Source organism: Bubalus bubalis, chromosome 6 (assembly GCF_019923935.1).
Source record: "Bubalus bubalis isolate 160015118507 breed Murrah chromosome 6, NDDB_SH_1, whole genome shotgun sequence".
Classification (NCBI taxonomy): domain Eukaryota; kingdom Metazoa; phylum Chordata; class Mammalia; order Artiodactyla; family Bovidae; genus Bubalus; species Bubalus bubalis.
This window is the reverse complement of record NC_059162.1, coordinates 15,130,312-15,154,528: the sequence shown is the minus strand read 5'-3', so window position 1 is coordinate 15,154,528 and position 24,217 is coordinate 15,130,312. Positions and strand designations below refer to the sequence as shown.

Below are 24,217 nucleotides of genomic sequence, written 5' to 3'. Positions count from 1 at the left end.
ACTCTGCATGAACATTTCCTTTTTCTTGATTGAATTCAAAAGAATTATGGACTGTTAAAAGCCACAGGTAATTCCAAAGCTCTCTTCTAGTAATCTTTTGTTTCACCTTGTAGGCAAAGCCGAATACATGAGGCAAGGAATCCACTTAGGTTTCCCTTTTCCTTCACATCTGTGGACTTCTAGGGATCTGGCAATGGTTCGAAAATCACTGTACTAGATTAATCTCAAAGGCCATTCAAGCTCTAAAGTTAGACACTCCTAAATTTCCTCCTTACCATATTTCAGTATGTGAGTCTGGTTTTGTTTGCTTTCTTTGTTTTTTTTGTTTTTTTTTTTTTTTAAAAGGGAAATTCACCTCAGTTACCTCACTCTATATTTGCTTTTCTTAACCTTAAGTCCGAACTTTTTCATGGAGCTGTTCAGGAGCCGTTGATCTTTTTTAATTGTGCCATGTATGCAAGTGTGTTGCTCTACTAAAAGCATTTTAAATTTGTTGTCAGGAACTATGTCTAACATTTCTTTTATATTCTTTGGTAGTTTAGTGTAAAGCAAGTCATGGAAATGTTGAAATGAATTTTAGATACTTAAAACATTAGAAGGGGAAAAAAAAAAAACATTAGAAGGGAAAGAAAATTAACATTTGTGAAATACTATGCCAGGAGAACTTGCGTTCCTGTTTAATCCTTAAAATAACACTTTGAAATAGATCATATTATCCCCATTTTACAGATGAGAAGCCTGAGGCTCAAAAAAGTCAGATAACTATCTTTAGACTTGAGTTTGCCTGGCTCTTAAAAATGTAACCTTTTTCACTATATCACATTGCCTTCACAGTAAATTTGTTTTTAGCAACATAATTGCATATGCTACAAAGAAAAAAAACACTTCTAATACAATTCCACTACACTTGTATATATAGAGAGTTACTTATAGTCTCTGCCTTTAACTTCTGGTAACTGCACTTCATGAATTGCCCATTAAGTATAGACAGATAAAATAGCATTCAATTCTTTTATGTATGCCCCCGCTGCCTACCAGAGACTAAAATATATTAAGTGCTCAATAAAATGACCTTGTTGAATGAATGAACCTTAAAGTATTTGAACTAAGGAAAGTATGGAAAACAGAATAATGGTTCCGCGAAAGATGTCTGTGTTGTAATCCCTGGAAGCAGTAAATGTGTTATATTACATGGCAAAAGAAAATTAAGGATACTTACGAATCAGCTAACCTGAAAATAGGGAGATTACCCTGAATTATCTGGTAACCCCGCTGCAATTACAAGAGTTCTTGAAAGATGAAAGAGGAAGACCAAAGAGTCAGTGTCAGAGTGAGGCAGGAGGACATAGACCTGACCAGCTGCTGCAGGCAGGCTTTGAAGATGAAGGGCAACCTCTAAAACCTAGAGAAGTCAAGAAAACATTCTCTACTAGAGCACCCAGAAAGAACACAGTCCTGCTGACACTTTGGATTTGGACTTTTAAACCACAGAACTCTAGATGACAAATTTATGTTGTTTTATTATTATCACCAGGTTTGTGGTAATTTGTTACAGTAGCAATAGGAAACACAGAAAGGGGGCCAAATCACAACTACCTCCAGAGTACTTTGCCTTGGATGATGGTTTTGTACTTTAATTTAAAAGAGGGTAAGATTTAACTGAAAGTGGCTCAGACGGTAAAGCGTCTGCCTGCAGTGTGGGAGACCTGGGTTCGATCCCTGGGTTGGGAAGATCCCCTGGAGAAGGAAATGGCAACCCACTCCAGTACTCTTGCCTAGAAAATTCCATGGGCTGAGGAGCCTGGTGGGTTACAGTCAATGGGGTCGCAAAGAGTCGGACCTGACTGAGCAACTTCACTTTACTTTACTTCAATTCACTTTCTTTAAGCATAGTGAGAGGCCTTCAGCAAAACCGCCTAGATTTCCAGAGTTTCCCTACTGCTCTGCTTCTGGCATCAGTCCTCAAGCTGTAAATAGACAGTTGGGCTCTATGCTATTGCTATACAGCAGCAGTCTTAGCTAAGCTGAGCTCAGATTTCCCCACTAGAATAGAAGTAATTAAACATTTATCTCATAATGCTTCCTTGCTGGGATGTTGCAGCAGGGAAAGGTGGAATGCAGATTAGCAAGAAAAGCTTTTCAGTGTACACTTTTTTAAAAATATTTATTTATTTGGCTTCGTCTGGTCTTAGTTGTGGCACATCGGCTCTCTAGTTTCAGCTCACCGGCTACCGCAAGATGTGTGGGATCTTAGTTCTCTGACAGGGATCGAATCCGAGTTCCACACATTACAAGGCAGATTCTCAACCACTGAACCACCAGGGAAATCCTGATGTACACTTTTAAAATAAAGTTTCAAACATTTAAAAATACAACCTACTGGAGCATCATCAGGGTTAACTTTACACTTGACAAGTTATGGTAAATACTATAAAAATATAGAGCTTCAAACTCTTATATGATAAGTAAAAATATATATATATATATGTATATATGTGTATAATAGTCCATAAATAATTTTCTATTTACCAAGGGAGGAACTCTGCAATTTTTGTTTGGGTACCATGATTTTAAACTCATGCTTCAGGTAATCGCCTTTTAGCAAAGTAGAAATGTACACTCCCCACTGCCTGGGTTCAAAGCCTGACTCTTTTACTTGGTAGCTGTGCAAACTTGGGTAGAAACTAGTTGGTCATAGTAATAACCCATTTTTTAAAAGTAATGTAATCCTTTTAAGAATCCTGTATGTAAATACTACCGTTTTCTCCGTTTTAGAAAGGAGGAAACAGACAACACAAAGTTTAAGTAACTTGCTTAAGGTCACACAACTAAGGAGAGCCCCATTTCAAATCCTAGAAGTTAGATTCTTTTTTTTTTAAGAAGTTATTCTTGAGTCCATGTTTTTAACTATGCTGCCATACTTGCCACTTTATCTTTGTAAGTTGGAGATAATAATATTTATGTCATAGAATTGTTTTGAAAATATACAGAGTTAATTTACATAAAGCACTCAGACCAGTGCCTGATCTACAGAAAATGTTGAGTAAATGTTAGCTGTCACTATTGTGCTGGTTCTGGGTTGTTTTGTTTTTTGAACCCAGATGTTCTCCTCTGTACTTTAGTAGCTGGAAGAAAGTGAACATCAAAGCAGATGTGCCTTATTCCTGTTTTTCCCAGTACAGCCCTTGTATATTTTTTATATGTTGGTATTTTAAATTGCTCTTAGCTCGGTAAATGTTATATTACCAAAGGAAGGAAAAATGTCTGGAAAACACTACTATAGTCCTTGCCCTTGTTTTACAGATAGGAAACTTGGGCTCACAGAGTAAAGAAAAAAAAAAAAAAAAAAAAGATGTTTTTACAAGCTTGAAACAATGTTATTTTTCCTGTGAAGAATGGTACATGACAAGTACCCTTGTGAGAAACCTGAGGGTTTCCCAAACCTTGCCAGGGTAGATTTAGATGTGTTGTTGGGATGGGGCCCCACTGTTTATTTTCTTTAACCTCAGCCTAACACAATTGGATGCAGCAGGATTTTTCTAAACAGAGTAATATAATTCATACAGAAAAGCTATTTGGTAGCTTTAAAGGATTCATTAGGGGTTTGTTGATTTAATTTTTTTTAATTTACTTTCTCCCTGGGTGATAGCAACATGGCTCAGAGGTCAAAAAGTATAAAAGACACTACACTCTCTTCCTGCCCCCACAAGAACCCAATTCCTTTCCCTAAAGGCAAACAGAATTATCAATTTTTGTATATCCTTCAAAATATTTACCTTTTTACAAACAAATTGGATAGATTTTCCCCTTTTGTACATAAATGATAGCTGCTGTATAGCTTGTTCTGCATTTTGTTTTTGGTTTGTTTTTCACTTACTGTATATTAGAGATTTTTTCCTCATTAATATGGAGAGAACGTTTGGGATTGTTTTGTTTCTAAACAGCTGCATAGTATTCCATGGTATGGATATGCTGAATTAGACTCTTTCCATTCTTGCAATATTAGAAACAATGTTGCAGTGAATAATCTCCAAGAACCAAATTTTTCCTATAGTACTCAAGATTTAGAACACTCTTTCCCAATCTTGGCACTGCTGAAATTTGGGGCTGGATAATTCTTTGTTGTGGGAGCCTCTCCTATGCATTGCAGAATGCTTAACAGAAACCCTGGCCTCTCAATTCACTAGATGCCAGGAGCACCTCTCCCCCAAGTTGCAACAACCAAACTCCTACCAGACATTGCCAGATGTTTCATAGGGGGCAAAGCTGCTGGTTTAGAAAAAAAGATTCCTAGGACTTCCCCAGTGGTCCAGAGGTTAGGACTCCACATTCTTAATGCAGGGGTCATGGATTGAATCCCTATGCCTGGTCAGGGAACTAAGATCCCACGTGCTACATGACATGGCAAAAAAAAAAATGAATGAAAAAGAATTACTGATCATTGGGAAATCAGTCAAGTTTCAATAGAGAAAAAGTTATGGCAGATTAATGTATCATCTTTTGTCAGAATTCCATGAATGGTAAACCAAAATAATGCCATTATATATATATATCTTCATTAATGTAAGACATTTGATAATCTCATGGCTTTTTGGAGAAATATGTACTGAATGCTGAATTGGTTATATAACCATACCCAGAGACTACCTGTTCTTAAATGGGTTGAAATTCCCTTAACCACTGACATCTATGCAGTGGTTCTCACTCTTAGCTGCACATTGGAATTAGTGAGGTAGCTCTAATACCTATGAAATACCTATGTCTGAATCTCACTAATAGACATTGTGGTTTAATTGGTCTGAGATACAATCTGGATAGCAGAGTTTTAATTATACTCAGATGATTCTAATGTGCAGCCAACATTGGAAACCAGTGTTCTAGGCTATGCTACAAAACTCTTCAGATAACTGTATCATATTAAATTGTTACTTGAATGAAATAGCTGAGGATATATTTTTCAAATTTATAATTTTCACACAATTTTTAAAGGATAGGTAATATGTTGGTGATAGATTTCAGAAAAACATGCAGATATCCATATGGAGGATCCTGAATTGGAACCTATAACAGAAAGAGTACATTATCAAAAAAGTTTGCAAAATCCAAATAAAGTCCATGGTTTAGTGAATAGTATTGTAACAATATTAATTTCTTAATTTTGACGATTGTGCTATGGGCATGTAAGATGTTAACATTAGGAGAAGTTGGATGAAGGGTGTAGGAAACTCTTTCTACTATCTTTGCTGTTCTTTTGGCCCAAAGTTTTTAAAAATGAAAACTAAAAAACTATTACAAATGTTTATCCCTTGCAACTACCTGTGTGACTCAAGTTTCTAATATTATGCATACAAAATAAAGTCAAATTTCATCTGATGCTGAAACTGATATGAAAACTGCAACTCTATTCAATAATTTCTGGTTTGGAATTTTATCAAAACAATTTTGGCTTCCCAGGTGGCTTAGTGGTAAAGAATCTGCCTGCCAAGCAGGAGACACAGGTTCGATCCCTGGGTCAGGAAGATCCCCTGGAGAAGGAAAGGGCAACCCACTCCAGTATTCTTGCCTGGGAAACCCCATGGACAGAGGAGCCTTGGCAGACTACTGTCCAGGGTTACAAAAGAGGCAGACATGACTTAGTGACTAAACAACAACAAAACAACTTTTAGTTCTCATTGATTAACTTTATAACTAAATTTTTTAAGTTGTGAAGTTTCAAAAACTTTCATTAATATAGATAATATTGACAAAAAAGTTTCAAAACAATTAAATTTTAACAATTCAGTTATTCTTAGAAAGTGAAAGTGAAGTCACTCAGTCGTGTCCGACTCTTTGCGACCCCATGGACACCAGGCTCCTCCGTCCATGGGATTTTCTAGGCAAGAGTACTGAAGTGGGTTGCCATTTCCTTCTCCAGGGAGTCTTCCCAACCCAGGGATCGAACCCAGATCTTCCACATTGTAGACAGATGCTTTGCCGTCTGAGCCACCAGGGAAGTCCAGTTATTCTTAACTAAGGTCAAAATCAACAAATAGCTGCACAAATAAAGTGTTGAGGCTACCTAGGAAGAAAAATGGTATAGTGATGAGGAATATTTACTCTAAATTCCAATAACCATGTTTAGATCCAAGCTTCTCCATTTTTTAACAGCACAGTGGTTTCCACTTGTTAGAAAAATTGTAATTTTGCAGCAAAAGTGAAAATGAAAGTCATTCAGTTGTGTCCGACTCTTTGCGACCCCATGGTCTAATTTTACAGATCCTCCCACAAAGCGGTAAAGTCTCCTTCCTACCATTTGAACCCAACCTGGACTGTATGCGTGTGCTCGGTTGCTCAGTCATGTCTGACCCTTTGCGGCCCCATGGACTGTAAAAACACAGGACACCATACCTGTAACTTAGATATCTCTCCGTGTGCACTCAGTCGAGTCCGACTCTTTGCAGTCCTATCAACTGTAGCCTGGCAGGCTCCTCTGCCCATGGAATTTTCCAGGCAAGAATACAGGAGTGGGGTGCCATCATCTCCTACTCCGGGGGATCTCCCCAACCCAGGGATTGAAGCCTGGTCAAGTTGGCCTGTCATGGTCTGCAGTAGAATGCAACAGTCTTTACTGGTCTGAGCCAGATTTGAAGGGATCTTAAGTGTTTTAGTTCTCTTGGACCTTTGCTCCTGCTGTGAGAAGTCCAGGCCACTCTGCAAAGAAGCTGAGAGACAGTGTACAGTAGAATCAGTCATCCTAGTTGAGACTAACCTCAGATGCATGAGGAAGTACTTCAAAGATAGCCAGATCTGGTCCAGAGCAAGGGAAGTAACCAGCTTGTAGCTGTAGACTTCTGAGTGATAATAGTTATTGTTTTAAGCCACTGAGTTTTGGGGTAGTTTGTTCAGCAGTAGCAACTGATAAAATGCTTCAGAGGCTGCTGTGATGCTAAAATAACATAAAGCATGTAATACATATGAGTACATTGTCTGGCATATAGTAGTCACTGCATCTTAGCTTCTGTTTTTGGTTATTTTAATATGGCTAGAACAATATTTTTTAATAACAGCTTTATTGAGGTTGACATACTATAATTCATGTACTTCTGAGTTAAACTCAGTGTCTTTAAAGTGTACAGTTCAGTCAGTTTTTAGTATATTCATAGAGTTGCATAAACATTACTATTATCTAATTTTAGAACATTTTTGTTACCCCAAAAGTACCCACCAGTAGTCAGTCTCCATTCTCCCCTCTCCCAGCTCTGGCAACCACTAATGGAATTTTTTGTCTCAGTAGATTTGCCCATTGTGAACATTTCATATCATTAGAAGTATACTACATGTGATCTTTTGTGACAGACTTCATTCCTTTTGTTTAAAGGTTCATCCATGTTGTAACATGTATCAGAGCTTCATTGCTTTTTATTTACTGAATAATGTTCCATTGAATGACTGCACCACATCTGTTTATCAGTTAATGGACATTTGGATTGTTTCTAGATTTTGGCTATTATGAATTATGCAGTTGTGAGCATTTCTACACAAATGGTAATGTGCGCAAATGTTTTCATTTCTCTTGGGTATAGAACTAGGGGAAGGTCATTTGGTAAATCCATTAAAACTTTTGAGGAAATGACTAACAGTTTGCCAAAGTAACTGAGCCATTTTACAATCCTAGCAGCAATGTATAAGGATTCCGGTTTTCCTGCATCCTCCTCAATGCCTGTTGTTGTCTGTTCTTTTTGATTTTAGCTATCCTTGTGAGTGTGGAGTGGTATCACATTGTATTTTTTTTTTAATTAATTTATTTGAAGTTAAAAGACACTTGCTCCTTGGAAGAAAAGCTGTGACAACCTAGACAGTGTATTAAAGAGCAGACATTACTTTGTCAACAAAGGTCCATATAGTCAAAGCTACGGTTTTTCCAGTAGTCATGTATGAATATGAGAGTTGGACCATAAAGAAGGCTGAGCGCTGAAGAATTGATGCTTTTGAACTATGGTGCTGGAGAAGACTCTTGAGAGTCCCTTGAACTGCAGGGAGATCAAACCAGTCAATCCTAAAGGAGATCAGCCCTGATATTCATTGGAAGGGCTGATGCTGAAGCTGAAGTGCCAATATTTTGGCCATCTGATGCAAAGAACTGACTCTTTGGAAAAGACTCTGATGCTAGGAAAGATTGAGGGCAGGAGAAGAAAGGGGCAACAGAGGATGAGATGTTTGCATGGCATCATCAACTCAAGGGACATGAATTTGAGCAAATTCTGGGAGATAGTGAAGGACAGGGTAGCCTGGCGTGCTACAGTCCATGGGGTTGCAAACAGTCCGACACAACTGAGCAACTGAATAACAACAAAATTTATTTGGCTGCACTGGGTCTTAGTCACATGGGATCTTTTGTTGTACACACATGGACTCTCGAGTAGTGGTGCACAGGCTTAGTTGCTCCGAGCCATGTAGGATTTTAGTGCCCTGACCAGGGATAGAACCCATGCTTCCTGCATTGCAAGGTGGATTTTTAACCACTGGACCTGGGAAATCCTATATCACATTGTGTTTCTGATTTGTATTTTCCTAGTGGTGTTGAGAGTCCTTTCATGTGCTTAAATGGTCATTGTATATCTTCTTTGGAGAAACATCTGTTTAAGTTCTTGGACCATTTTTGAGTTATGTTTTCTTTTTATTGCTCACTTCTTTGTATAGGGATATACAGATATATAATCAGATATATTATATCTTTATCAGATACATAATTTGCAAATCTTTTCTAACGTTCTGTGGGTTTTTTATTTTCTTTGTTTTGTTGTGTTTTGTTTGTTTCTCTTTTTTTTTGGCTGATTTTTTTTTGTTGATTCCCCCACCAGAGATCAAACCTGGTTCTGGCTATGAAAGCACTTACTCCTAACCACTGAACTGCTGAGGAATTATCTGTCTTGATAGTATCCTTTGAAGCCGAACTTTTTAATTTTGATGAAGCCCAAGTACCTATTTTTATTTTTGTTATTTGAGCTTTTGGCATCATTAAGAAACCATTGCATAATCCAAATCCCAGAGATTTACTCTTGTATTCTTAGAAGAAAATAGTTTTATAGTTTTAGCACTTCCATTTAGGTCTGTAATCTATTTTGAGTTAATTTTTTTATGTGATGTTAGCTAGATGTCATAATTTCATTCTTTTACATGTGAATATTCTGCTCTCCCACCATTTCTTGACTGTTCTTGCTCCCATTGGATTTTCTTGGCACTCATGTTAAAAATCAGCTGACTGTAGTGTAAGAGTTTATTACTGAATTCTCAACCCTGTTCAGTTTATCTGTAGGCATATAGGTGAGACATAAGATCTATAGGCATATGCTCATACTATAACTTTTGAAATCAGGAATGTAAGCCCTCCAACTTTTTTTTTTCAAGGTTTTATAGGCTATTCTGAGTTCATTACATTTTCATATGAATTTTGAGATCAGCTTGACAATTTCCATTAAAAAGGCTGCTGGGATTTTGCTAGATAATAATATTTGTTTTATAACCACTGGGGGCTCAGATGGTAAAGAACCTGCCTGCAGCGCAGGAGACCCAGGTTCTATCCCTTGGTCAGGAAGATCCCCTGGAGAAGGAAATGGCAAGCCTCTCCAGTATGCTTGCCTAGAAAATCCCACGGACAGAGGAACCTATCAGGCGACAGTCCCGAGGGTCAGAAAGAGTCGGACATGACTGAATGACTAACACTAGGACTTAGGAATATTTGGTTAAAAAAGAAAGAACTGATGATATTGGCGAGCTGTATTCTCAATGAAACAATGGTGTTACAGAATAACAAAGTAGTTACTCTCGAAAATATAAAATCTAGAAACAGTAGGTGATAGCTGAACAGTATTGGTGAGTAATGTAAAGGACTTGTATGATGATTGCTTTGAGAAACTGAAAACAGTTACCCAGGAAAAGATAAAATAGGGGACATAACTACCTTCGATTCATTGTGTGAAAGGTGGCTTGTAAAACCAAATAGAAAAACGGGTATACTGGATTGAAAGCTACAAGGAGACATTTTACCTCAGATTGTGAAAGAACTTTCCATAAAAGCTGAAAACCATATGGACTGCTTAGTGCGTTCCCCATCAGTGGAAATGCTCAGGCACTTGGTAATTGACAATACAGTGTATGCAGTGGCTGATGGGAAGGAACGCAGCGTCTGGTTTGAATGCCAGAACTGTCACTTCTAGGCTATATACCTTCAGGCAAGTTAGTCTATCCATCCCTGTTTTCATGTGCACTTAATAGTGTCTACTTCATAGGATTGTGTTGTCAGACAGTGCCTATAAATTGCTTAATACAGTGCCTGTTTCTGGAAAAAAAGAAAAACTGGTAATAAGATCATTGTAGTATTAATTCAGTTCTGAATGAGCTCTGTATGAAGTAAATCACCTTAACCTTAAGAATTTATGGTTCTCTTCACACAAAAACCTGTAAACAAATGTTTAATTGCAGTTTATTCGTAATAGCCAAAACCTGGACCTTCAGTGGATGAATAAACAGTTTATGAATAAACATTCATACCATGGAATAGTACTCAGGATTAAAAGAACAAACTATTGGGGCATGAGTTTGATCCCTGGTCAGGGAATTAAGATACCAAATGCTGCACAAGATCCCACAAGCTGTGTAGCATGGCCAAAAAAAAAAGTTTTTAAAATAGAAGAAACTACTGATACATGTAACACACAGCCCAAATGAATCTCCAGAAAATTATGGTGACTGGAAAAAGCTGATAGTAAAAGGTTGCATAGAGTACGATTTCATTTATGTAACAACATTCATGAAAGGACAAAATTATAGAAACAGAACAGATTAGTTGTTGTCATGGTTAAGGAGTGGGAAGGTTGTGAAAGGGAAGTGCAGGAGGCTATATAAGGGCTACGTGAGGGATCCTTAAAGTGATGGAAAAGTTTTCTGTTTTGACTGTGTTCGTGTCAGTGTCTTGGTACTATATTGTACTATAGTTTTGCAAGATGTTACCATTGGAAGAAACTGGGTAAAGGATATATTGTTGTGTTAGATGCTCAGTCTAGTCTGACTCTTTGGGACCTCCTGGACTGTAACCTGCAGGGCTCCTCTGTCCATGGGATTTCCCAGGCAAGAATATTGGAGTGGATTGCCATTCCTTTCTCCAGGGCATCTTCCTGATCCAGGGATTGAACCTGGGTCTACCGAATTGCAGGCAGATTCTTTACCATCTAAGCCACAAGGATACCTGGACCAGTTCAGTTCAGTTCCGTTCAGTCGCTCAGTTGTGTCCGACTCTTTGCCACCCCATGAATCGCAGCACGCCAGGCCTCCCTGTCCATCACCAACTCCCGGAGTTCACCCAGATCCACGTCCGTCAAGGCAGTGATGCCATCCAACCATCTCATCCTCTGTCATCCCCTTCTCCTCCTGCCCCCAATCCCTCCCAGCATCAGAGTCTTTTCCAATGAGTCAACTCTTAGCATCAGGTAGCCAAAGTACTGGAGTTTCAGCTTTAGTATGATTCCCTCCAAAGAAATCCCAGGACTGATCTACTTCAGAATTGACTGGTTGGATCTCCTTGCAGACTCTCAACACTTGAAGACCCTTCAAGAGTCTTCTCCAACACCACAGTTCAAAAGCATCAATTCTTCGGCGCTCAGCCTTCTTCACAGTCCAACTCTCACATCCATACATGACCACAGGAAAAACCATAGCCTTGACTAGACGAACCTTTGTTGGCAAAGTAACGTCTCTGCTTTTGAATATGTTGTCTAGGTTGGTCATAACTTTCCTTCCAAGGAGTAAGCGTCTTTTAATTTCATGGCTGCAGGCACCATCTGCAGTGATTTTGGAGCCCAGAAAAATAAAGTCTGACACTGTTTCCACTGTTTCCCCATCTATTTCCCATGAAGTGGTGGGACCGGATGCCATGATCTTCGTTTTTTGAATGTTGAGCTTTAAGCCAGCTTTTTCACTCTCCACTTTCACTTTCATCAAGAGGCTTTTGAGTTCCTCTTCACTTTCTGCCATAAGGGTGGTGTCATCTGCATATCTGAGGTTATTGATATTTCACCCGGCAATCTTGATTCCAGCTTGTGTTTCTTCCAGTCCAGCGTTTCTCATGATGTACTCTGCATAGAAATTAAATAAACAGGGTGACAATATACAGCTTTGATGTACTCCTTTTCCTATTTGGAACCAGTCTTTTGTTCCATGTCCAGTTCTAACTGTTGCTTCCTGACCTGCATACAAATTTCTCAAGAGGCAGATCAGGTGGTCTGGTATTCCCATCTCTTTCAGAATTTTCTACAGTTTACTGTGATCCACACAGTCAAAGGCTTTGGCATAGTCAATAAAGCAGAAATAGATGTTTTTCTGGAACTCTCTTGCTTTTTCCATGATCCAGCGGATGTTGGCAATTTGATCTCTGGTTCCTCTGCCTTTTCGAAAACCAGCTTGAACATCAGGAAGTTCACGGTTCATGTATTGCTGAAACCTGGCCTGGAGAATTTTGAGCATTACTTTACTAGCGTGTAAGATGAGTGCAGTTGTGCAGTAGTTTGAGCCTTCTTTGGCATTGCCCTTCTTTGGGACTGGAGCGTGGAACATTGTGGAACATGTGTTACTTATTTCAACTGCATGTGAATCTGTGAATGTCTCAGTGGTAAATGCTTAATTTAAAAAATTATTTTTGTGACCACTGAAGGGTTAGTACATAATCTTTGGGATAGCTTTGTAAGTTTGGTACAGGCTTTTTCTGATTTCATTTTCTGTATACATTTGGCCTATGTGAGAATACTTTTTTTAAAAAAGAGGGTCCTAACACTATCCAAAATGTTTCATCAAAAGAGTGACAGAACTTGCAGTACAGTAGTGAGGAAACGTTCCTTCCAAGTGTACCTGAAAAAGCTCCAAGTGGTTTAAAGACTCTGGAATTATTTATCTCTGGGATTTGTTTGTTTTATCCACACCTTAAACAAAGAATGACTGGGGTTGGAAGGAGGACTCTTGCACCTTAGAATAGTAGAAATAGACAATGGGTAAAGTCTCAGAAAGATGGCAGTGAAGCAATATTAGAGGCGGATCTTAATGATATCATTGAGAAATTTTTCCATCATCTTTACTTCCTAGAACACTTGCGCTAATTATTTATCTTTAATTTTAACCTTGAGTCTTCTTACGGTTTTTTTTCCCTACTTTTTATTGTGGTAAAATGTATATAAAATAAAATTTACCATTATAACCATTTATTTTTCATCATAACCATGTTTAAGTGTATGCTGATGCTGCTGCTAAGTCGCTTCAGTCGTGTCCAACTCTGCGACCCCATAGACAGCAGCCCACCAGGCTCCCCCGTCCCTGGAATTCTCCAGGCAAGAACACTGGAGTGGGTTGCCATTTCCTTCTCCAATGCATGGAAGTGAAAAATGAAAGTGAAGTCACTCAGTCGTGACCGACCCTCAGCGACCCCATGGACTGCAGCCTACCAGGCTCTTCCATCCATGGGATTTTCCAGGCAAGAGTATCAGATCAGCTCAGATCAAATCTGTCGCTCAGTCGTGTCCGACTCTTAGTGACCCAATGATTCGCAGCACGCCAGGCCTCCCTGTCCATCACCAACTCCCAGAGTTCACTGAGACTCACGTCCATTGAGTCAGTGATACCATCCAGCCATCTCATCCTCTGTCGTCCCCTTCTCCTCCTGCCCCCAATCCCTCCCAGCATCAGAGTCTTTTCCAGTGAGTCAGCTCTTCGCATGAGGTGGCCAAAGTACTGGAGTTTCAGCTTTAGTATGATTCCTTCCAAAGAAATCCCAGGACTGATTTCCTTCAGAATGGACTGGTTGGATCTCCTTGCAGACTCTCAAGACTTGAAGACCCTTCAAGAGTCTTCTCCAACACCACAGTTCAAAAGCATCAATTCTTCGGTGCTCAGGCTTCATCACAGTCCAACTCTCACATCCATACATGACCACAGGAAAAACCATAGCCTTGACTAGACGAACCTTTGTTGGCAAAGTAATGTCTCTGCTTTTGAATATGCTATCTAGGTTGGTCATAACTTTCCTCCCAAGGAGTAAGCGTCTTTTAATTTCATGGCTGCAGTCACCATCTGCAGTGATTTTGGAGCCCAGAAAAATAAAGTCTGACACTGTTTCCACTGTTTCCCCATCTATTTCCCATGAAGTGGTGGGACCGAATGCCATGATCTTCATTTTCTGAATGTTGAGCTTTAAGCCAACTTTTTCACTCTCCTCTTTCACTTTCATCAAGAGGCTTTTGAGTTCCTCTTCACTTTCTGCCATAAGGGTGGTATCATCTGCGTATCTGAGGTTATTGATAGTTCTCCTGGCCATCTTGATTCCAGCTTGTGTTTCTTCCAGTCCAGCGTTTCTCATGATGTACTCTGCATAGAAATTAAATAAACAGGGTGACAATATACAGCTTTGATGTACTCCTTTTCCTATTTGGAACCAGTCTGTTGTTCCATGTCCAGTTCTAACTGTTGCTTCCTGACCTGCATACAAATTTCTCAAGAGGCAGATCAGGTGGTCTGGTATTCCCATCTCTTTCAGAATTTTCTACAGTTTACTGTGATCCACACAGTCAAAGGCTTTGGCATAGTCAATAAAGCAGAAATAGATGTTTTTTTGGAACTCTCTTGCTTTTTCCATGATCCAGCGGATGTTGGCAATTTGATCTCTGGTTCCTCTGCCTTTTCGAAAACCAGCTTGAACATCAGTAAGTTCACGGTTCACCTATTGCTGAAGCCTGGCTTGGAGAATTTTGAGCATTACTTTACTAGCGTATGAGATGAGTGCAGTTGTGCGGTAGTTTGAGCCTTCTTTGGCATTGCCTTTCTTTGGGATTGGAATGAAAGCTGACCTTTTCCAGTCCTGTGGCCACTGCTGAGTTTTCCAAATTTGCTGGCATATTGAGTGCAGCACTTTCACAGCATCATCTTTCAGGATTTGGAATAGCTCAACTGGAATTCCATCACCTCCCCTAGCTTTGTTCGTAGTGATGCTTTCTAAGGCCCACTTGACTTCACGTTCCAGAATGTCTGGCTCTAGGTCAGTGATCACACCATCGTGATTATCTGGGTTGTGAAGATCTTTTTTGTACAGTTCTTCTGTGTATTGCCATCTCTTCTTAATATCTTCTGCTTCTGTTAGGTCCATACCATTTCTGTCCTTTATCGAGCTCATCTTTGCATGAAATGTTCCTTTGGTATCTCTGATTTTCTTGAAGAGATCCCTAGTCTTTCCCATTCTGTTGTTTTCCTCTATTTCTTTGCATTGATCGCTGAAGAAGACTTTCTTATCTCTTATTGCTATTCTTTGGAACTCTGCATTCAGATGTTTATATCTTTCCTTTTCTCCTTTGCTTTTCGCTTCTCTTCTTTTCACAGCTATTTGTAAGGCCTCCCCAGACATCCATTTTGCTGTTTTGCATTTCTTTTCTATGAGAATGGTCTTGATCCCTGTCTCCTGTACAATGTCATGAACCTCATTCCATAGTTCATCAGGTACTCTATCTATCAGATCTAGGCCCTTAAATCTATTTCTCACTTCCACTGTATAATCATAAGGGATTTGATTTAGATCATACCTGAATGGTCTAGTGGTTTTCCCTACTTTCTTCAATTTAAGTCTGAATTTGGCAATAAGGAGTTCATGGTCACATACACATTATTGTGCAGACATCACACCCTTCATCTGCATAACTCTTTTCATCTTATACCATGAGGAAACCAGTCCTTTATCTGCCTTCCAATAACAATGTGATTAATTTGTGCGCTGCAAATCAGCACTCAAAGAATATGAAAAAACTGAAAGGAGAAATCTTTACTCAATTTTTTCGTAGTATTAGTGGCTTTGAGCCTTTTTTTTTAAAGTGCCCTGATTTGTATATATCTTGGAATGTAGATTCAAGGGATTAGATCTGATAGAGTGCCTGAAGAACTATGGACGGAGGTTTGTAACATTGCATAGGAAGCAGTGATCAAAACCATCCAAGAAAAAGAAATGCAAAAAGGCAAAATGGTTGTGTGAGGAGGCCTTACAAATAGCTGAGAAAAGAAGAGAAGCTAAAAGCAAAGGAGAAAAGGACAGATATGCCCATTTGAATGCAGAGTTTCAAAGAATAGCAAGGAGAGATAAGAAAGCCTTAATAAGTAATCAGTGCAAAGAAATAGAGGAAAGCAATAGAATGGGAAAGTCCTCTTCAAGAAAATTAGAGATACCAAAGGAACATTTCATGCAAAGATGGGCACAATAAAGGACAGATACAGTATGGATGTAACAGAAGCAGAAGATATTAAGTAGAGGTGGCAAAAATACACAGAAGAACTATACAAAAAAAAGATCTCAATGACCCAGATAACCATGATGGTGTGCTCACCAGAGCCAGACATCCTGGAGTGTGAGGTCAAGTGGGCCTTAGGAAGCATCGCTATGAACAAAGCTAGTGGAGGTGATGGAATTCCAGCTGAGTTAATTCAAATCCTAAAAGCTGTTAAAGTGCTGCACTCAATATGCCAGCAAATTTGGAAAACTCAGCAGTAGCCACAGGACTGAAAAAGGTCAGTTTTCATTCCAGTCCCACAGAAGGGCAATGCCAAAGGACATTCAAACTACTGCACAATTGTGGTCATCTCACATGCTAGCCGGAGAAGGCAATGGCACCCCACTCCAGTACTCTTGCCTGGAAAATCCCATGGACGGAGGAGCCTGGTAGGCTGCAGTCCATGGGGTCGCTAAGAGTTGGACACCACTGAGCGACTTCACTTTCACTTTTCACTTTCATGCATTGGAGAAGGAAATGGCAACCACTCCAGTGTTCTTGCCTGGAGAATCCCAGGGATGGGGGAGCCTGGTGGGCTGCCGTCTATGGGGTCACACAGAGTCGGAAACGACTGAAGGACTTAGCAGTAGTACATGCTAGCAAAGTAATGCTCAAGAATTTGCAGATGTTCAAGCTGGATTTAGAAAAGGCAGAGGAACCAGAGATCAAATAGAAAAAGCAAAAGACTTTCGGAAAAACATCTACTTCTTCTTTGACTACACTAAAGCCTTTGACTGTGTGGATCACAACAAACTGTGGAAAATTCTTAAAGAGATGGGAATACCACAGCACCATACCTGCCTCCTTGGAAACCTGTATGCAGGTCAGTAAGCAACAGTTAGAACAGGACATGGAACAACGGGCTGGTTCCGAATTGGGAAAGGAGTATGTTAAGGTTGTGTATTGTCACGCTGCTTATTTAACTTGTATGCCAATACATCATATGAAATGCTGGGCTGAATAAAGCTGGATAAAGCTGAAATCAAGATTGCCAGGAGAAATATCAATAACCTCACATATACAGATGATACCACCCTCATGGCAGAAAGCGAAGAGGAACTAAAGAGCATGTTAAAAGTGAAAGAGGAGAGTGAAATAGTTGGCTTAAAATTCAACATTCAAAAAACGAAGATCATGGCATCTGGCCCCATCACTTTGTGGCAAATAGATGGGGAAACAGTCAGAGACTTTATTTTCTTGAGCTCCAGAATCACTGCAGATGGTAACTACAGCCATGAAATTAAAAAACACTTGGTCCTTGGAAGAAAAGATATGACCAAGCTAGAGAACATATTAAAAAGCAGAGACATTACCTCCTGACAAAGGTCCGTCTAGTCAAGGCTATGGTTTTTCCAGTAGTCATGTATGGATGTGGGAGTTGGACTATAAAGAAAGCTGAGGACCAAAGAATTGATGCTTTTGAACTCTGGTGTTGGAGAAGACTCTTGAGAGTCCCTTGGACTGCAAGGAGATCCAACCAGTCAATCTTACGGGACATCAGTCCTTAATATTCATTGAAAGGACTGATGCTAAAGTTGAAGCTCCAGTACTTTGGCCATCTGATGTGAAGAACTGACTCATTGGAAAAGACCCTGATGCTGGGAAAGATTGAAGGCAGGAGGAGAAGGGGACGAAAGAGGATGAGATGGTTGGATGGCATCACCAACTCCATAGACATGAGTTTGAGCAAGCTCCGGGAGTTGGTGATGGACAGGGAAGCTGGTGTGCTGCAGTCCATGGAGTCGAAAAGAGTCAGACACAAATGAATGCCTGAACTGAACTGGAATGTAGAATGAGCACACATTCTATTCTTTCTGCTTTAAGTTGGCCTGTCAATTTGATTTTTTTTGTTTGTTTGTTTTTATTTAAAGGTATTTTATAGAACTTGGAAAATGTGGTTTAGTCTAGAGTGTCTGCCTTGAGATTATACTTTTGAGATTCACTCTCCTTTTTTCCTTAAAATATCTTCTCTCATTCTTATGTAAGGTGTGTGTGTCCTTTACCTTTAAAAGCAGTAGAAAAATATTGAAGGGTTTTAAGAGCAAGACTTCAGTGGAAAGGATGGATTGGAGAAGTTCAGGGATGGAGGCTGGTAAGATACAAGATGACTGGGTACAAGATGGAAAGCTGGTCACATTTTCCTGACCAGCATTTCCCATAATCTCTAAAACACAGCCAGAGTAATGGCCTCAGTGACCACAGGCGTATATGGAGAAAGTACTCCCCTCAGGATTATGTCACCATGCTTTGTAGGACCCGACCTCCCTGCAGAGCTGCAGCCCACAGATGTCTCCTATCAGTGGTGGTACCAGGGCACATTGAGAAGATACAGGGAACAAGGTTGAGTAGGCTAGATACTGTTGGAGTGACACTGGGTCATAAGTAGTTTGGGAACTGGAAAAGTTGAGGTTGGGTGGAGGGCTTAGGGTTGGAAATCAGCTGACATGGAGGGTTAGAATTTGTATGGAGGTTGGTTGTCACAGATGGAGGCAGGGAGTTGAAGTAATTGAAATAGGGAAGGAAGGAGACCTGAAGTTAAGAAAATTGAGCTGGTCAGAGATGGTGGTGTTGGGTGTCAGGTGATGGTTGTATCCGGTGGAAATCGATGCTGGGTGGTTTTGGGCACTGGGTTGTTGTGTTGATGGTTGCCAGGAGTACCCCCAGGTTCTGTGATTCCTTAGAAGGACTGGGAGGTCAGCATATGGTTGTGCTTACAGCTGTGACTTATTACAGCAAAAAGATACAGAGCAACATCAGTACAGGGAAAGGGCACACTGCGCAAAATCTGGAGGAAACAGGTACAAATTTCCAGGAGTCCTTTCCCAGTAGAATCGTGTAAGACACACTTGATTCCTTCAGCAAAAAGTGGACAACACATGAAATGTTGTTGCCACCCGGGAAACTGTCAACAGTCTCAGTGCCCAGGGTTTTTAATTGGGGCGGGCCATGCAGTCATTTGCTGCCTGGCGTGTACTAAAATTCCACATTCCAGAAGGAAAGCAAGTGTTTAACATAAACCATGTTGTTTGGGTAAATAGTTTACGCGCAGTGAGTCACGCTTACCCATTCTGGGAGTGATGGGGACTCTCCCCAGCTAAGGGCAGCCTTGCTCTTTTAGTTCTTTCCTGCACAGTTGGATTAGGTAGCGTGTGCTGGTGGGGGTGGGGGTGGGCCCTGGGCGGTGGTGAGCAGCAATGGCGGCACTAAGGCAGAGCTAGGGAGAATGGGGAGCAGAGGGTCCCTCGACTCTGCCTGTGGCCTAGCAGGTTCATCCTCAGGCCTGGGCATATGCTTGTTCCACAGCAGCAACCCTTTCGCTCACACCCAGGAGAATGTAATTAATAGTGTTTTGTGGAGTTCCAAGGGTTCTAAGACCAAGTAAATTTGGATTAAAAAGATTTGGGGGACTTCCCTGGTGACCCAGTGGTTAAGAGTCCACCCTCCAATGCAGGGGATGCAGGTTTGATCCTTGGTCGAGGAACTAGGATCTTGGGGCAACGAAGCCCACAGGCTGCAGCTGTCTAGCCCACGCGTTCTTGTGCTTCACATCCAGAGACCACCCTTGGGCTGCAATCAGAGAAAGCCTGCACACCACAGCGAAGACCCAGGGCACCTTAGGGGAAAAAACATTCTCTTTGCTATTTTTTTTGGTTTTGTTTTTGTCACTAAGTCATATCCAACTCTTTGCAACCTTGTGGACTATAGCTCACCAGGTTCCTCTGTCCATGGGATTCTCCGGGCAAGAATACTGGACTGGGTTGCCATTTCCTTCTACATGAGACCTTTCTAACCCAGGAATCCAACCCACATCTCCTGCATTGGCAGGCAGGTTCTTTACCACTGAACTACCACGGAAGCCCCTCCTCTTTACTGTAGTTTTCCCCAAAGCTTTTAAATATGCAAATAGATAGCATATTCAAAAGCAGAGATATTACTTTGCCAACAAAGGTCCGTCTAGTCAAGGCTATGGTTTTTCCAGTGGTCATGTATGGATGTGAGAGTTGGACTGTGAAGAAGGCTGAGCGCCGAAGAATTGATGCTTTTGAACTGTGGTGTTGGAGAAGACTCTTGAGAGTCCCTTGGACTGCAAGGAGATCCAACCAGTTCATTCTGAAGGAGATCAGCCCTGGGATTTCTTTGGAAGGAATGATGCTAAAGCTGAAACTCCAGTACTTTGGCCACCTCATGCAAAGAGCTGACTCATTGGAAAAGACTGTGATGCTGGGAGGGATTGGGGGCAGGAGGAGAAGGGGACGACAGAGGATGAGATGGCTGGATGGCATCACTGACTTGATGGACGTGAGTCTGAGTGAACTCCGGGAGTTGGTGATGGACAAGGAGGCCTGGTGTGCTGCGATTCATGGGGTCGCAAAGAGTCGGACATAACTGAGCGACTGAACTAAACTGAACTGATACATACATTGTAATTATTCAAGAAATGAATAACTATATAGTATTCTCAAGTTTCTTTGTCCAGAAATCATTGATACATCTTATGACTAGTTTCACCAAACTCATTTTGTGAACTGCTGCTCTAGAACTTTTGGTTTTGAAACACAGCAAAGGAGCCTGGAATCCCACATGTAAACAGGAGGCAGGCCAGTGGAGACCATGCCAGGCTTGTTCACCGCTGAATGCTCTGTATGATTGGGCATGTAGAAGCACATCACACGTTTTTTTGGAATGACTGAGTTAAGGCGTGCTTTGACATCTTTACTAAGAAGTTAACTTTTCTACACTGCCCAGACAAGGATCCATAACAGCATTGTTTGGGATTCCCGTTTTAATTTAAAGGAAAGCTTTCACAATGTCTAGAGTCCTTTATGTCCTGCAGATGAAGGGCGTGGGTGTCCTTAAATTTCTTGCAGCTGGGACCCACGCTTGACTTCCAAATGGAACAGTACATCTACAAAAGGAAAAATGATGGCATCTACATCATAAATCTGAAAACCTGGGCGGAACTTCTGTTGCAGGTCGTGCCATTGTTGCCATTGAAAGTCCAGCTGATTTGAGTGTCACGTCCTCCAGGAAGCTGTGTTGGAGTTTGCTGCTGCTCCTGGAGCCACTCCTGTTGCTGGCCGCTTCTCTCCTGGAACCTCACTAGCCAGATCTGGGCAGCCTTCCAGAGCCACAACTTCTGGTGGTTACAGCTGCTCACAGAGACCTCTTACGTTCAGCTGCCCACCATTGCTCTGTGTAACACAGACTCTGCAGAGAGGAGAGGAGAGTGGGTGTTGTCATCCCATGCAATAAGAAAGCTGACTTGGTGGGTCTGATGTGGTGGATACTCACCCGGGGAAGTTCTGCGCATGCATGGCACCATCTCCTGTGAACGCCAATGGGATGTCATGGCTGATCTCAACTTTTACAGAGATCCTGAAGAGACTGAAAAAGAAGAGCAGGCAGCAGCTGAGAAGGCTGCGAGCGGGAGGAATTTTACGGTGAATAGACCCCTTCGGCTCCTAAGTTCCTTGCTGCTTGACCTGAGGCGGCAGGCTGGGCTGCAGGCATGCAGGTGCCGCTGGTGCCTGTTCGGCAGTTCCCTGCTGCAGCCTGGCGTGCGGAGCCTCCTGAAGACTGCTGTGCAGCTCCCGTCGCTCAGGCCCCTGAAGACGAGGGTGCAACCACTGAGTAGTCTTAAGCTGTTCTTCCACAAGCTAAAATGGAAAGAGGTTGATGGAAAATAAACTGTTTCTAAAAGAGAAAACGTAAACTTAAAAACTAAAAGGGAATAAAATTCATAGGAGTTTACATCATCTCTTAACTGTACTATAAGCTCTTTTGAGTCAGAGACCATAACAGCTTTGTTCACCATCTTATTCACAGGCCCTGGCATATAACAGGTGCTGTGTAGCTGTTGAATAAATGAGTTCAACTTTATTATCTACTAGTGAATATTGAGAGTTGCATTTAAGTATTTTAAACAGTTTTTTACTTCACACGATTAAGGTTTTTCTGTTAAATACTTCCAGCATACAAATGCAGAGAAGGCCCTGGCACCCCACTCCAGTACTCTTGCCTGGAAACTCCCATGGACAGAGGAGCCTAGTGGGCTGCAGTCCATGGGGTCGCTAGGAGTCGGACACGACTGAGCGACTTCACTTTCACTTTTCACTTTCATGCATTGGCGAAGGAAACGGCAACCCACTCCAGTGTTCTTGCCTGGAGAATCCCAGGGATGGGGGAGCCTGGTGGGCTGCCGTCTGTGGGGTCGCACAGAGTCGGACATGACTGAAGTGACCTAGCAGCGGTAGCAGCAGCAGCATACAAATGAATAAACATAACACATATGGCATAAAAATTAAAAAAGCAAATGATCATATATTCATTATCCATCATTTGAAGTAGATCATTATAATTTTCTTTGTGTCAGTCAGTCACTTCAGTCGCTCAGTCGTGTCTGACTCTTTGCGACCCCACGAACTGCAGCACACCAGCCTCCGTGTCCATCACCAACTCCCGGAGTCCACCCAAACCCATGTCCATTGAGTCGGTGTTGCCATCCAACCATCTCATCCTCTGTTGTCCCCTTCTCCTCCTGCCCTCAATCTTTCCCAGCATCAGGGTCTTTTCCAGTGAGTCAGCTCTTTGCATCAGGTGGCCAAAGTATTGGAGTTTCAGCTTCAGCATCAGTCCTTCCAATGAACACCCAGGACTGATCTCCTTCAGGATAGACTGGTTGGATCTCCGTGCCCTTCCCCAGTCTTGTCCCTTTATCTCTTCCCTAAGGATAAATACTATTCTAAATATGTGTTTATCATGCTCCTTCTCTTTCAGTTTTACTACATACATGTGTATTCCCCAAATAGGATTTGTGTTTTGAATTTCACATGAACTATATCATGTTCTATATTAGAGTTCGCCCTCAGTATTAGTTTTGAGGTCCATCTATGCCATACATGTAACTGCGGTTTACTTTTGTATGGCATTCCATTGTGTGACTGTGTCTCTGTTTATACACTCTTTTATATCAGTGGACATTTGTGATTTTTACAGTTTTTGATTATTCATATTCTACTACTATAAACATTGTAAAACATATTTTTCAGTGTACCTGTATATGTGTTTTTCTAAAATAAATACAGAGTAGAATACCTGGGCCATAGTTATGTACATTTTCAACTTTACAGGTAGTTTCAAATTTGTTTTCTAAGATATTTGTATTTATAGTTCCATTGACAGTATAGGGAAGTTCCCAGTGTTCCCCGTGCTCTAGCGTTTGCTGTTGTCTTTTTAATTTTTCTCAATATGATGATTGTGGAAGTCTTTTTTGTCATGGTTTTAATTTCTATTTCCCTGATTTGTCATCAGGGTGAAACTCTTTTCATAGATTTACTAGCCATTTGTATTCCCTTTTCTGCGAAATACCTGTTCATGTCCTCTGTTCATTTTTTAATCAGTGTCTAGGCAGTCTTTATTCTAAATTCTAACCCATCATGCAGATATCTTTTCCCAGTTGCGGCTTACCTTTTCACTTTTTTTTTTAAAGCACAGGGATAATGCTGAAAGGAATGACAAGGCTTGTCTCCAGGGTCCATAAGGTAAGTCCTAACTGACCTAAGTGCTTTGTGCAAACTGTCTTTAGGTGGATTTCCTTTCTAAATTGATTGTATCCAGAATAAAATGCTCTGGTGAACTTGAGCTGACTGACCACTCAAAAAAAAGCATTCACAATTCCTTTTCTCTGCCATACACATCACTCCTAACTGCCCTAAAAATTCAATAACAGGTCTTAGTAGAATAGTTGTCCTTGGAATTTTACCCTATCATAAGAGAATTAACATTTTTTAGTAGATAAATAAGCTTAAGCACAGTTGTGTTTATTAACTTTTATTATTCTCTAGTTGAGTTCTCATCCCTTAATGAAGTATTGGGAAAAAAAAAAGTTGCTA

At 40.8% G+C, this 24,217-nt stretch overlaps 1 protein-coding gene across 5 annotated transcripts in view; it reads left to right on the top strand.

Annotated features, from left to right (window-relative positions):
* The window catches only part of DAP3 (death associated protein 3), a 43,825-nt gene that overhangs the window by 1,803 nt on the left and 17,805 nt on the right, over nt 1-24,217 (top strand). For 3 of the 5 annotated variants that reach the window (XM_006052029.4, XM_006052028.4, XM_006052027.4), the window contains exon 2: nt 23,815-23,866. In XM_006052029.4, the coding sequence (XP_006052091.1) occupies nt 23,825-23,866 (42 nt within the window). In that variant the 5' untranslated portion in view covers nt 23,815-23,824. Of the gene's footprint in view, nt 1-21,310; nt 21,767-23,814; nt 23,867-24,217 lie in introns of those variants that run through there. The other 2 variants (XM_044944270.2, XM_025289394.3) reach the window with 2 other exon arrangements.